The sequence below is a fragment of the Epinephelus fuscoguttatus genome, linkage group LG15 (assembly GCF_011397635.1).
Source record: "Epinephelus fuscoguttatus linkage group LG15, E.fuscoguttatus.final_Chr_v1".
In the NCBI taxonomy this organism is placed as follows: domain Eukaryota; kingdom Metazoa; phylum Chordata; class Actinopteri; order Perciformes; family Serranidae; genus Epinephelus; species Epinephelus fuscoguttatus.
In genome coordinates, this window is record NC_064766.1 from 32485998 (window position 1) to 32500398 (window position 14401).

The window sequence follows — 14401 nt, forward strand, 5'->3', positions numbered from 1 at the left end:
TGATTCATTCTCTTTAAAGGCAAACCACATCACACACTAACACACACACACCTGATAGACCACATTCAAACACACCTGCGCACACTTTCACTGAAACTTTACTCAAACCATGTGCCCTCCCCTCCATTTCATTTTTCTGCTCTCTCTCCTAGGCCCTACTTCTCTGCATTCTCACATATTCATGCTGAGGTGAGAGGGGCAGATGAAAAGCAGAGGTAATTAGGGAAGCTTTGAGTGTGACTTTATGACTGCGAGAGGCTTTGAGCTTTTCCCCTCTTTCCCCCCCTCTTCCCTTTGTTCTTTCCCTCTTTCTCCCCAGCGAGTCTGCAAACTCGGAGGGATACACATCCTGCCCTTATGTGTCATGTCTACTCAGGAGACGAGAGAGGCGTAGATAAAACACAAACATGCTTAGGACACACACGTACACACTCAAATACGCAATATATTCGCTCCCACTATTAGGTCCATAAACACGTTTCCCCTCCGCCCTGTATGATTAAATGAGACGTGTAGGGATGGATTCCGGATATCCTCCCTAATTTGAGCATGAGCTCATGGTGCAGCGCAATGTCATCCTGTGTCCAAGCATCAGCCTCTAGAGCAATAACCCTGTCGGTCAAAACATCTGCAGAGAAAAATACATGCAGACATGAAGTGAGAGGGGAAAAAAAAGTAATGATGTGAGAGAGGACGGGCTGAGATGATCACAAGCGAAATGAGTGAGAGAACTTCCAGACAAATGCAGAGATTGCAATATAGATAGAGGGATTTGTGTGGCTGATGAAAGAATAAAGATAGGCCACCACAGCCGAGTGATTCATCATTCCTATCACTTGCACACACACGTATAGACATGCAGACACACATGCCTACACAAACATATAAATCATCACTATTTAATAAATAAGACTGTTGCCCTTACATAGGGCGTGAGGTCTACGCCACCCAGGATGATCCTGACAGGCGAAATGAAGGCAGCAGAGGAATTTTCAAAACAGTTTCATCTGGGGTGGCTTATAAACAATGAGGCTTTAAGGTAGATATCCCTGTCTGTCTGTCTGTCTGTCTGTCTCTGCCAGAGGGGGAATCAGAGACGCTGGGGGGTAGGAGTGCAAAGAGCAATAGACATGGAGAATACTGTCTACTGTATCCAAGCAGGCAATCAGGCAGGCTGCAAATTCCCAAGGGGCAGAGACAATTACAGTAGGGTTGAACTCAGCCACCTGTGAAAGCCTGGGGGACAAACATTTACAGGGGGAAGACAAACCAACAAACCACGCAGTCAGTGTTTCTTGTCTTTCTCTACCAATTCTCACATCTCCAAGACCTCTTCTTCTGCCATTAAAAGGAAAATCTGCCACTTTTTATGTCAGGGATACTCGACTTGCTTCGCCTGGGGGCCACTCTTGCAAACTCGCAGAGAGGAGGCAAGGGGACAGCTAATAAACACACAATGATATCTATCAGATAAAATGAATCAACATTAAAAACAAAGGCAAAATAAAGGCAAATCCATCTGTCCATTTTTCACCAAATTGCCTGTTTTCAACCTTTCAACATTTGCTGTCCTCCCCTATCTTTGCAAAGAGGCAAATCCAGTCTCAGCAGCCCCACACAGGTCAGCTGTATGCAGGATCATTTCTGGGATTTGTGGACATTCAGAGTTTAACCCGGACCTTTGTCAGTGGGTCCACAGGATCCTCCTCCCTACCCCCAATTTTTGGAGGTAAACAAGCTCCATTTTGATGTCTTGTGATGAGCTCTGGCATCTTATTTACATTCAAAATGCAAAAGAAAAAAAATCCTAGTGTCAATCAATTCATTTCTATGTGAATGTGTGAATTAGAAAATGGTTGTCAGGCCTCCTGACACCTTATCATAGGCCAGATTTGGCTCGTGAGCTGTACGTTGAGTATGTGGATGTCAAATCAGGGTTGATAAAAAATGTCCTCCACTAAAGTAATAAAATCCTTACTTCGTGCTATATTGATCGAGAAAGACTGTAATACTTCCCCCTTCCATCTACGTCATTTGGCACTACAGTGACCTGGTTGACAGGAGGCAGAACTACAAGCTGTTTAAGGTTAGATAGGGGACGCACTCTAAAACAGAACTTCCATGTTCTCTTCGCAAATTAGTGACGTTGTGAACAATGAGAATGGCATCCCAATGTATGAGTGCAGAGGATATAATTGACAAGGCTTCTTCTTTTTTTTTTTTTTTTTTTTACAGTGTCATGGCTAACTGGGATATTCAGCCACATTTATCTAAAACAGGGAATGCAGCCAAAGTAACGCTGCAAGGAGAGGCTGAGGCCGTGGCTGTCGTCTAAGAGGATGAGATGATCGGCGACTGTAATGTGCTGCCGTTGACATTGTGGAAAATAATAAAAAGGTTGATGCCATCTTGGGCTATGCTGGTTCGGACTACAGAGTCTCTGTGTTTTTATTTCATTGCCTACATAAGCAGCCTACAGTATGTTTCGGCTGGGTGTCAGTAACTCACACGCAATGCATCCTGGAACATGTAGGCACAGCTACGCAAACTAGGGAACTTTGCTTTCTCTGTCAATTAAGCACGCACTGAGGAATTTATTGCTTCAGTTGACTACACTTTCCATCAACACTGATCAGACATCTACATTAAGGGTGGTGAATTTTCCCTTTAACAGCTGAGGCCCTCAAGTATCCCTTTGCCTCAGGTTGTGGATTTGGTCACTCTGTCTCTTGCATAGACTCATGTTCATGCTGTCTCCCAGAACAGGGGGGGTCTTGAGAGTTCCTGGATGATGAGACAAGGATCAGCTAATTATGTCACCTCGATGCGGAAAGGCACCGTCCTTGCCATGGCCTCTTTCTCTCCTCTGTCTGTCTGTCTCTCTCTCTCTCTTTTGCTGCTGCTCTTTCTCAAATGAACTCCTTGTCCCATCACTGAAGGGCACCTAAAGTTTTAAACGCAATGCACTTTCATTGATGATAGAGAGCTATCTAGGCCAGCAGAATACATGTCTCTGCAAAGCATTTGTCAACTCCTGTGAGGACAACTTGAGCCCTGAGGTGATCATGGTGACTTGCAAGGGTGGTAAATACTGTACATGCTCACATGTCTTTGGTACACATGTATATGCACTCACACACAATGATCAAGATGCACATGTACAAAATGCTTGAACACCCACATTACACACACACATGCACACAAACACAGATGTCATGGCCTTTAGCTGTGGGCCAGGTCCTCCTCATATCGGTGACACTGGTGATCAAAAGTGTCAGCATTTTCTTGACATCTGCTCCCCAGCAGTGTGAGTATATAGTATACCAGATACTTACTCTCTTGCTCATCATTCCCACCTGTCATTCACACACATACAGACACACACACACACACACACACACACACACACACACAAATTGGATTGCCTGCACAACAATTTGCCAACAGCAGATTGCTGCACATTGGACTGAGTAAGTAATTTATATGAGGGCTTGCTGGAACTAACTAAAAGTACGGCTCTCACTCAATTCTCTATTTGCACAACATAGTGTGACTTATATCCATTTTACTAACAGCATGTCTGTTTACTTCCTGTCAGCTCTACAGTATTATTACCTTCAACTCATTTCTTCTCATACAGATGTAAGCCCTCTCAATCATCACTTATAATCCACTAGAAGTGTGCAGTGGTGAGTCTCTGCCGTCTGCCTGTAGCTTCTTTTTTTCTGTGTTTAGGACGTCTATGGGCTTGTACCGCCACAATGCCCAGGTGAGGCCGGGATTTTATAAAAAGGTAGCGAATGGGTGTCTGACTGTAAGAGGCAGGCACCTAAAAGACACAGCACCAAAAAACAAAAAAAAAGTTGATGTATGTGATTCATTTAGATTAATTAATCTTAAAGCAAATAATTAATTAGATTAATGTCTTTATCGCTAGACAACCCTATGTTTTATATATCGTTCATAGTATTTACTGTTTGTTTTTGTTTATTTTGATAATCGCCTAAGTGCCTTAGATAAGCATTAGGCGTCATTTACATCGTAAGCGATGCGTTCGCATAGCGCTCGCAAACGCTCGCAAATGCTCGAAAATAGAAAAGACGCTGATTTTTGGTGCAAGTCACGAGTGAATGGTCACTGTATTCAATAAAAAAATCATCATCTACGGTGGCCGAGAGAGGTCACAACACACGCAACAACAATAGAAAAGCTGCAATGGCCTTTCTCCTGTCGACCACTTGATCTAATGGAAAAAGAAAGACCTTTATTTTCAGGAAGTAAAGGGTCCAAACTCACTTGAACTTCTTTGGGGTTTATTGGAGATTTGCAAACACGGTGCACTACTGCCACCAAGTGTTCAGGTGTGGTTTGTATTTGACAGGACAGCAGCAGCCGCTGCGCGATGCGTCTGTTCGGTTTTGGTGTGAATGCACGTGTGCTGCCGCTAAGCTTGTGGACCGCTTCACGAACGCATCACTTGCGGTGTAAATGAGGCCTTAGTAATGTTAGCTATAGTGCACCAACGTTAGCTTGATTTTCAGAACTAACGTCAGGCCTCTATGGTCCTTTTTTACACCCTGTTCTTGGAGAAGCTGCCCAAAAATAAAGTAACAGACAATATCTTACAAAAGCGAGCAGTACATGACAGTGCTTTTTTTTTTTTCATTTTTAGTAGCCAGCTAGGCTACCTGACTGGCTAATGTCGCTATTTAAAGACACTGAGGTGACTTTAAAATGATGAAAAAAAAAAACAACCTACAAAAACAAATGGTAAATACTATTCACAAAATGTACAAAGCTACCTGTGAAAAGTAAAGCAACTAACTTAAGCATGCAAAAGCACTGTGATCACTAATGTTGAGAGCAAAGGTTACTGTAGAGCTGTAAGGAGGAACACAGACACACAGTTTGTAAACGGAACTCCATCTCACTACACTGTGCAAGTAGAGAATGGATCCACTGATTAAGTAGTGAGCAAACAGACAAACCAGTACAAAGATTCTAGTGGCCAATCCATCTGTTCAAATTTCTCTCAGCCAATCAGGAGGCCTCAGAGAGGTGCCCAACCAGCACGATTACTCCAGATCTGATTGGCTACAACAGGCTGACAGGCCAAAGCCCTTGATGGCAGCTCTAAGCTGGCCCAGCTTAGACTGGGCTCTGTGGCTGACACCTACCCACCATCAGGCCCTAACACTCATTACCTATCAACCATGGCATGGATTAGGAGAGGCTGCCTGTTTGTGTGTTGGGGGTGAGAGGAGACCTGAGGGGGGCCGTAGGTTTAGGGGGGAAGATGAAGAAGAGGATATACAACAGGGGAAGGAGGTTGTTATGTAAAAAGATGTAACCTGCCTTGATTATTTAGGGCGTGGCAGTCACAGGATAAAAGTGGACGGCAATATCTGGAGAATCCCAAGAGCTTATTGGCTCTGTTTCACCATAAAGTTTTGTTATTGCACCACACAGTTGAACCTGTTTCTTCATATTAAACAGTATCAGAAACATTTGCGGAAAAAAACCTTTCAGCATTCATAAATGTGGTCTGTGTTTATGGGGTCACACTCATGACATGACAACTCCCACACATGACAAAGCACAGTAGGGCCTTTAGGGCTGTCAAAACAAAGGCAGGCCAACAAAAACACTCAGACACACACACACACACACACACACACACACACACACACACACATGCGCAGACACACTCCTTACACACACATCATCTCCTTTCTAATGGGCTTGTCCTGTTGGCTAAACTTTAGCAATCAGCAGGAGTGATTCTAAGTTGAAACTATAAAAGCTGGAGAAAGAAAACACGCACACGTAGGACCTGCCGTTACAAGATTTACATTATGACTTGCATGACAGACAGTTGAAAAGTTGCAGAGAGAAACTAGTGGCCACATCATGAAAGAATTATCAAATAAACAGATTAACAGCAGAAGAGCAGAGTTTCTAGCCTGCAGACAAGTGGCTCGGTGGTAAGCTGCATAAGGTGCAATTGGATAGATACAGTACAAACAAAAAAAGGGGGTCGGAGCAGAAAGCTACCCAGAAACAATTTTCCACCATCCAGCGTGTGAATAACAGTACCAAGGGTATCAGCCAAAATCATATTCTCATTACTTCATGCGGTATATGAGCCACTTGCTACTTCACATTCCACTTGAGGCACTCAGACAGCACAGAGACTGTCCTTAGAAGGCCTTGTAAATTGAGGGCTAGTGACATCATCATTTTCGGCACCACCATACTTCAGTTTCTATTGTTATTCCATTGTTATTTTCCATCTTGGCCTTTTCTGGAGATGTGGAACACCTGATCTTCATTCTCTAGACAGGCTCAGACATGAGGTCAGAAGGGAAAGATCTTAATGATGATGATGAAAAGGACAAATACCAGGAACACTATTTGAACATGGCTTCTTTTTTCATACAATCTGCTTGTAAAACAAGTGTAAGAGGGTCTTATCTCCAGCACTCTGTGAACATCTACATAGTAATGTGCTTGAAGAGGCTGGAATTTTCATCTTGGTGGCGTTTCACTACATTGAACACAATGACCCCCTACAGGGTGATTGAAGTGCAATAGTGCTTGACCTCATGAAAGAACAGGTGTGAACACACCCAAAACGCACTGAGGTGTAAATGCAATTGCATTTTCAAATCAGATAGAACGGAAATACGTTATTGCGTGCGAGTGTTTCAACCCAGCAAGGTAGCAGCCGTTAGCCAGTTGGCAAGCTAAGCTACTTGCAAGAAAGCAAGAAAGCTTATGGATATTCAAGACACTTGTCGTAGGAGTCAAGAACAACCAGCAACCTCTAAAGCTGATAATGAATCTAACGCCAAAGTGCCAAAAACTGCAGCCATGGTAAGAGAGAGAGGTTGTGGGGGCCTGACATTGGGCGAGAGGCAGGGTACACCCTGGACAGGTCGCCAGACTATCGCAGGGCTGACACCTAGAGAGAGTCAACCATTCACACTCACAATCACACCTACAGGCAATTTAGGGTCACCAGTTAACCTGTATGTCTTTGGACTGTGGGAGGAAGCCCAAGTACCCACAGAAAACCCACGCTGACACGGGGAGAACATGCAAGCTCCGCACAGAAGGGCTCTACCACCCCAGGGTTCGAAATTCCCACCCTGGGTTCAAACCAGGGACCCTCTTGCTGTGAGGTGACAATGCTAAATTCACCCCTTGCTCCTCACCAGCTCCACCCTCTTGTTCAAATATGGTCACATCTGGCTCCAAAAACCAAGATGGTGACGGCTGAAATGCCGAAATCAAGGCTTCAAATTGGGAGTTCACAAACCAATGGGTGACATCACAGTAGCTACATGTACGTCCATTATCATATACAGTCAAGACGAGACCAAGTGTCTGCTTTCAATCTAGGCCAATTAAAGTACACAAGCAAAACTTGGCAACCAGATAATTTATAAAGCAATAGTTATGTAAATGATGGAAAATGCCTACAATCAGTCCTGACTGCAATGGTGACAAAAAATTAAACACATGAAACTGGCAAAAGAAGGAGTATGACAAGAGTGATGTTAAGTTGTTTTGAGCTGGACAGAGCAATCGGATCTCAATTGGATCTTGATGTGGACACAAAAGACACACATTAATACCAGGTGTAAATGTGATCAGGTTAAAAAATATATTTAAATACCTTATCTCATATCTTTTAAGGGGGGTCATTGTGACAGTAACATATATCCCACCAAGATGACACAAATTAAATGTAACAGTTATCTCTAACCAGTTTCATTCTCTATTACAGCATCTGATCACATATGAGTTGCACACTTGGACCAGTCGTCTTACATCCATTATAAAACAGAACTTGGCCAACATGGTGTCTAAGCAGTCCATTGTCTTAAAAAACTAATTGCATGGTACTGAAATTCCAGTAAGACTAAAAACATCCAAAGCATGTCTCCAACGCTGTGGGATTGTGTTCGGAGGTTTTGGGGAGGAAAAATTTGGTCTATTTCGGAAATGTTAAAACTTAAATGACACTGCAATCACTAGAGGAAGAGGAAGGACAAGCTTGGGCAACTAGTGCACTGCTTTATTCAGTTGGGCGTAGTACAAAAGCCTTTGGCAGGCAAGACCTTGCTGAAACAGGCTTTGTATCTACAGCAGGGCCTTGTTTATCCGGAACTCAGACTTCTGAATGACCGGGCTATGAAAGAGGCATCGCAAGCAAATAAAATACACTGCAAAATAAATACCAAACAAACAAACAAAAATAATTATTGTGCACAGATTGCTTCACTCTCCAAAACTACTGTAATTTGTGCGAGGGCTCCAGTAATTGTTTTGCTATCCTGAGAGCAGGATCAGATAATGACAAAGCAGACCATCCTCCACTAAATGCTGAGAAAAAGCCTTCATACCCTTTTTCCCGTTTACCCTCAGTGATCCCTCTCTACAGTTCTGCTGCTGCCAAACCCACAGAAGAAGGGAAGGGGGGGGGCGGGGGGGGGGGGGTGAAAAGCCATGCCCATGTTCTGAGTTGCACACTTGCCTGCACGCCAGCTACCGTGACCCTGGGGAATGGAGTAAATTTTTTTTTCCACCAAAAACTGGACAAATAAATATTCTTTGGAAGCAAGAAAACAAACACAAAGTTATTTTGTTTTTATTGCTGAATTTGGATTGAAAAAAAGGGCATGAGTTCAGTGTCAGGTCAGCATGAAGCTGGGTCAAGTTTTTAAATTAAATACTTTGTAGAAGCGAGCACTTTGGGGTGTATGTCCCATGTGGTGGTGGGTACGGTAAGTACCAGATAGCTGTTTGACAATTTACCAATCACACAATCAAATGTCTTTCTCATTCATCATGACAGCCTCAGGCCAATCCCATCTAACCCAGCTTTGGTCCATTTGTCCCAGCACTTACCCTGGAAGGCATCTGAGTGGCCAGAGATGAGGTGCTCAAGCTCATAGCTGTAGGACTGAATGTTGTGGAGGGTTTCTCTTCTTACGGCTAACTGGTAGCTCTCCTCCATCTTGCGGGTGCAGCAGGACGGACCCTGGTGCTTGCAAACCAACAGATCCACATCTAGAAAAGTCAGAAAAGGACATGTTTTAAATTCTTTTAATCAGCAGTTATCTTTCTTTTATTTTCAAGTCAGTGGTAACACCTAAAGCATATCACAAGAAACGGAAGTGCAGACAAAGGTTGAGGTATCTCAGTTTGGATGAGCTAAGACAACATCTTTTATCCTGTGAGACAGACATATGATTCTACACTGTGCTGGGCAAATATGTGTGAGTATATGTATAGTGTCCTGAGTATGCACATAGATAGACAGGCCATAACTCCATTGGGAGACAGAGGAGGCACCACGGGAGGGTGAGAAAGTAGACCAAGAATTCATCCATGTTTCCTGCTAAAAATACTGTCTCTGCTACACGTATAAATATCTGTGCCTCATACAATTGCACACGTCGTCAAGACATACATTTGTACATACATGTATACTGTATGTCCCATAAAAACATAAAAATACATGCATGCACTTGCATTTTGCAAGGCGAACATGCTAAATTTACTGTCACTTACACAAATGCACCCACACACATACAGAGTAGAGTGATCCATGTGAAATCACCTCTAGAACTAGACAGTCATTAGCCATAATACTGCAGTTCATTACAACCACATAAAGGCAATGACCTAACTGCAAATACTGTGATCCAAAGAACAGCTCAATCAGGCACAATTACATCAGCGGAAACAAGAGTCCGCCCTGTCCTGCCAGTGTCACCTGCTTCTCACCATCGCTACATACATAAACACTGTAATGACATCACTGAGACTGCTTGCAATTAGCATGGGCTATTAAAATCGTCCTTTCCCACACATTTCCTTGAACAGGGACATTTCCATAATGCAGAAGTCTGATATGATAACTCATTTTACAGGGGGAAGGGCTGGACGGGGGTGGCTAGAGGCAGGTGTTGTAACCAGAGCCTAAAGCATGGCCTTAGGACAGACCGCAAGACCAGTGCCTCACTGTCCAAATCCCTCCATGAAACACAATAGGGTTGCATTCTCAATCCTTCTTTCCCTTTCTGCTCCCTCTCTCCCATTTGCCTGGCATATCCTAGTGAGGCCTGGGTGTCTCTTAATTACCCAGTGAGGCTCCATTTGTTCCCATCCCAGAGCCAGGCGAGTGAAGTCATAACTGGCTGTCCTGCCCCTTACAGCTCATTATCTCCATCTCTGTGGCAGTACAGTCTTTTTATGTTGACACCATATCCCTGTCGACACTGTTTCCGTGTTGATACTGTTCCTGCAAAATCCTATCCTGTTTTTCATGGGTGTGTTAAGGAATCCCACTCCATTGTCGCTTACCTAGTAGGGCTGCACAATTTACCTTCATCGTGACATCAACATGCGTAATGTTGGTATCTCGAAGCACTGCTTGAACTGTGATAAGTAGTACGTTAACATGTTCCATGCATTCACACGCTGCATGTCGTGTTGAAACAGTGACAATGCATGACTTCAATAGTATTTCTCATGTAACAGAAACCACTGAGAATGAAACTTGAGTTTTGGATGTTGTTATCATACTGTCCATGATGTGTTGGTGTTTTACTTCTGGTGCTGTACATACATCTGACACCAGTTGTCCCACCCATCTGCACTGATCCCTGACTTTCTGAGGCTTGGCTATTTCCCGGTAAATGTGGCGGTGTGGCACAGAAGTTCCTGTGGACCACTCGTAGACAATAATCTTGTATTTTAAGGTTCATAAAATACAAAAACAGGATATTACTACAGACATTCCTGTTATCTTAGATAGCTTTGCGATCCAGGGGACGCAGCACATTTTTTGATAATGCTACATTGTGACTGTGCTACTGACTGATGACATGATTGATATGTTAGCAGCACAAATCTAAAGCAGACAGACATTAAAATGCTATACTTCAGTATCTGTTAATTTATCATGAGTCATATGGTCATCACAATATTAACAAACGCTATCACATAGTGCATTTTTTCCTGAAATCATGCAGCCCAATTACCTAGACCATCAATGAATAAGTCTGCATACCACCAATTTTAACAAACTACAAAACTAAACTTTTGTTTTGGGCTGGCTTACATCTGCTACTTTTGAAAGTACCTCCTACCAGGCTTAAAAGGGCTCCTTTCCAAATGTGATTGATGGGTGCAATATATATGAGAACCCCAATCTATTTCAACATACATACTTTGTGTAAATACAAGTCTAAACACACATCAATATGCACTTTTAAATGAATCTATCAATAAAATTTCCCAGTGCATGATCAATGTAAGAGTAACTCCAAAAAACAATATGGGTCTGTCAGTTCTAATTCTATGTGTTTGGTTTCGGTTATGAAGACATAAAAAACAAGTGAACACTGTTGGCGGTCTACCTCATCCTGGGATTAAATGTCATCATACTTCCACCATTACATCTAGTGACACCAACTTTATAACATGGATCTCTTTTAATATGACCTCACCAACCAAGAGGAGCAATCCAAGAACACATTTCCATTACTTTATATTGGGTAAGTGCAACTGCATCAACAGCACTGATAAGGCAGGGCTCGACATTACAGATTGTCTGCCTGTCTGGGACGAGTGGAAGAGAAATTTAATTGCCTCATTAAAGGCGCTGTATGTAAGAATGTGGCCCAAACGGTTACTGCACTCAAATTCAAAATACTGCCGCAAGTCGTGTCCGCCCCTCCTCCCCTACAGATTCGAGTTTGCTGGACAGCGGCACGCTGGAGACTGATTTGTTTGCCCACGGGCGGCTGCCCTGGCAGGGCCACGTCGCCGTGTCCTTGATCTTCAGTTTTCCAGCGGACCGTTCATGCAAGTCCGGCTTCTCTGCTGCTAACGCTGCTGCCGGGATACAGCTGAGGAGACTGCTAATGCTATGTACCGGGACACTGCTAATGCTGCTTGCTGTGCTGCTGTAGCTCAGTTGTAACTGTAACTGATGCTGAGACTCTACTGACTGCGTGACTGGTAGACGGCGGTGGGTGGCGCAACAGGCCAAAACACAAATTCAAAACATAAACATGATTTGCGGACTTTAAAATATTTTTTTAAATGCAAATATTCTGGCCGTACTATAGTTGTCGGTGAGATCAGTATGTTATATGAACATTATTCCTTAGTCTCTGTGACATATTAGGATGATTTTACGACTATTTGCTTTAGATTTCTTACATATAGCTCCTTCAAACGAGTTATAAAGTCATAAACAAAAAAAAAACAAAAACAAATAGTGAGCTGTACACAATTCAGAACAATATCAATCAAACCAGATTTGGCTGGTCAATACAAATATTCATTCCTTTTTTCCATATAGAGTTTGAGAGTTTTAATGGGGTTCAGCAGGACGTTCAGTGTGACAGTAACATTCACGTATTATAGTAAACAAGCTCATTATGCTAACAATAGAATGTGCAACAATATTTTTTGCCAACACTAGATACCCAACTGCTACGAGCTGTAAATTAACCATTTCTAATCAAAAGTAAGAAGATACCATTATCTCCGAGCCTTGCCGGGCTCTCTCTCTTAGTCAAATGAAAACATTCAGAATACTGATATCAAACGACTGCATTTTTGGCCCACGATAAGTCCAACTCAGACAGGCTGCTCTTGTGCACTGTTCGTACTGTGCACGTACCCAAGAAAAGTAACGCACCACAATTCGCTTATAACACACGTAATCATTAGCCAGTAGTTTGTGTATATAGACTGGTGTTCAGGACCGTGTGAAACCGAGTGAACTTTGAGTTATTTTAAAGTACGTCATCGCCATGTTTCTTTTCCTAAACCTAACCTTTGTAGCTTTATTTGCTTAAACCATAACTTCACGTCAAGTACATAACACGACAACACCATTTGTGGGCGCTAGGTCATTAGATATCATACGAACCACCGTATGTGCATTTTCATAAGATATCATATGAACCATTGTATTAGGATACGCTGACTTCTGAGTCATGCCTTGAGTGACCAATCAGTAGTCGATCCAAGTATTCTGCAGAGTAAGAACCACTTGCAGTTCAAACACTCACCTCCACTGACTCAGAAATTAAATTTTAATTTTAATAAAAATTTAAGAATAATATAATAAAGGACTGGTTTTTATTATTGTAGCTGATGAATGAACAAAATCATAACCTCCTTGGCACAAGTAATTAGCATATAAAATGAATGGAAAACTAAAACGTAGAAAGTGGTTGCTCACTGACTGTCCTAAATCAGATTGAAGGCCGCTGATCCGTTGTCACAATAAACCATGCAAACTTTTCTCCTAGTTGACAGTGAGTTGTGGGAGATGTCTCTCAACTGCCAACTGAGTGCCAATGTGGTGCCACCGTGCCACTCAGCTCGGCATAAAAATGTCATAAAAAAGTGGTAGTATCGTATATCATAAAAAAAAAGGTCATAGTATAGTATGCCATAAAATGACATGTGAAAAGCTATACCATAGTATGTCATTAAAAATGTGTACTTTGAGTACTTCGATAAAAACAAGGTTTGTCTCAGTTCTGCATTTGATAACAAAATAAAAAAGTAAATTATTGTCATTTATTATAGTCAAGTGACTTCAGTGCCTGAACAAGTGAAAGGCAAATTTACTAGTCCAAAACACAAGTGCCTCAAAAAGTTGATGGCGAACCATGTTAGGTGTAAGGTATTGGTTGTCTGGGTAGGTTTACATGCAACAATGAACCATAAATGTCTTCTCTAGAAGCTATATTGTCCAAAAATTGATATCCTTTAAATATCCATCAACTACTAAAAAAGTAAGGACATTTGTCTCAATAAACAGAAGTGTCTACACACGGGTGGGACCTCATCACTGAAGACATCTTAAATAAGCTGATTCCTTAAACACATACCAAGCTCAATCTGTTCTCTCTGCTATCTTTGCTAGAAATTCTCAGCGCCACTTCATAGAGCCCTTGGTAAAGCAAACTATAAATTTGGCTCCTGGAAAGCACACTGTAGGCCACATGGGAAAGATATATTGCTTTAATTCTGTTTTAAGGTTGTCATTTCACCACAATTGGTGTGTGTCCTCTCTCCCCTTCTGTCCCTGACCCCGTTCTCCTCACTGGCTGGCTGTTTCCCTCCTTTGTGTTTGTGTGTTATCTGTGATATGAAACTAATATCCAGGGACTCACAGAGGAATCCAGCCTGGCCTCTCCGTCCCTTGCGAGTAGCTGCATGGAGTAAGTGATACTCAGAGAGACTTTGGCTGTTAAAGCCACCACAGCAGTCAGGACAGGCTGACTGTGTCACGAATATACCACGCCACTTTCTGGAATCATTAGAAGCCAATTGTCACTATTTGTATGTCCAACAG

The 14401-nt window shown here is 42.5% G+C and overlaps 1 protein-coding gene across 3 annotated transcripts in view; it reads right to left on the reverse strand.

Annotated features, from left to right (window-relative positions):
• gpc5c (glypican 5c) overlaps positions 1-14401 on the reverse strand; it is a 143520-nt gene that overhangs the window by 114119 nt on the left and 15000 nt on the right. For all 3 annotated transcript variants that reach the window (XM_049598028.1, XM_049598027.1, XM_049598026.1), the window contains one exon: positions 8917-9078. In XM_049598028.1, the coding sequence (XP_049453985.1) occupies positions 8917-9025 (109 nt within the window). In that variant the 5' untranslated portion in view covers positions 9026-9078. The remainder of the gene's footprint in view (positions 1-8916; positions 9079-14401) is intronic.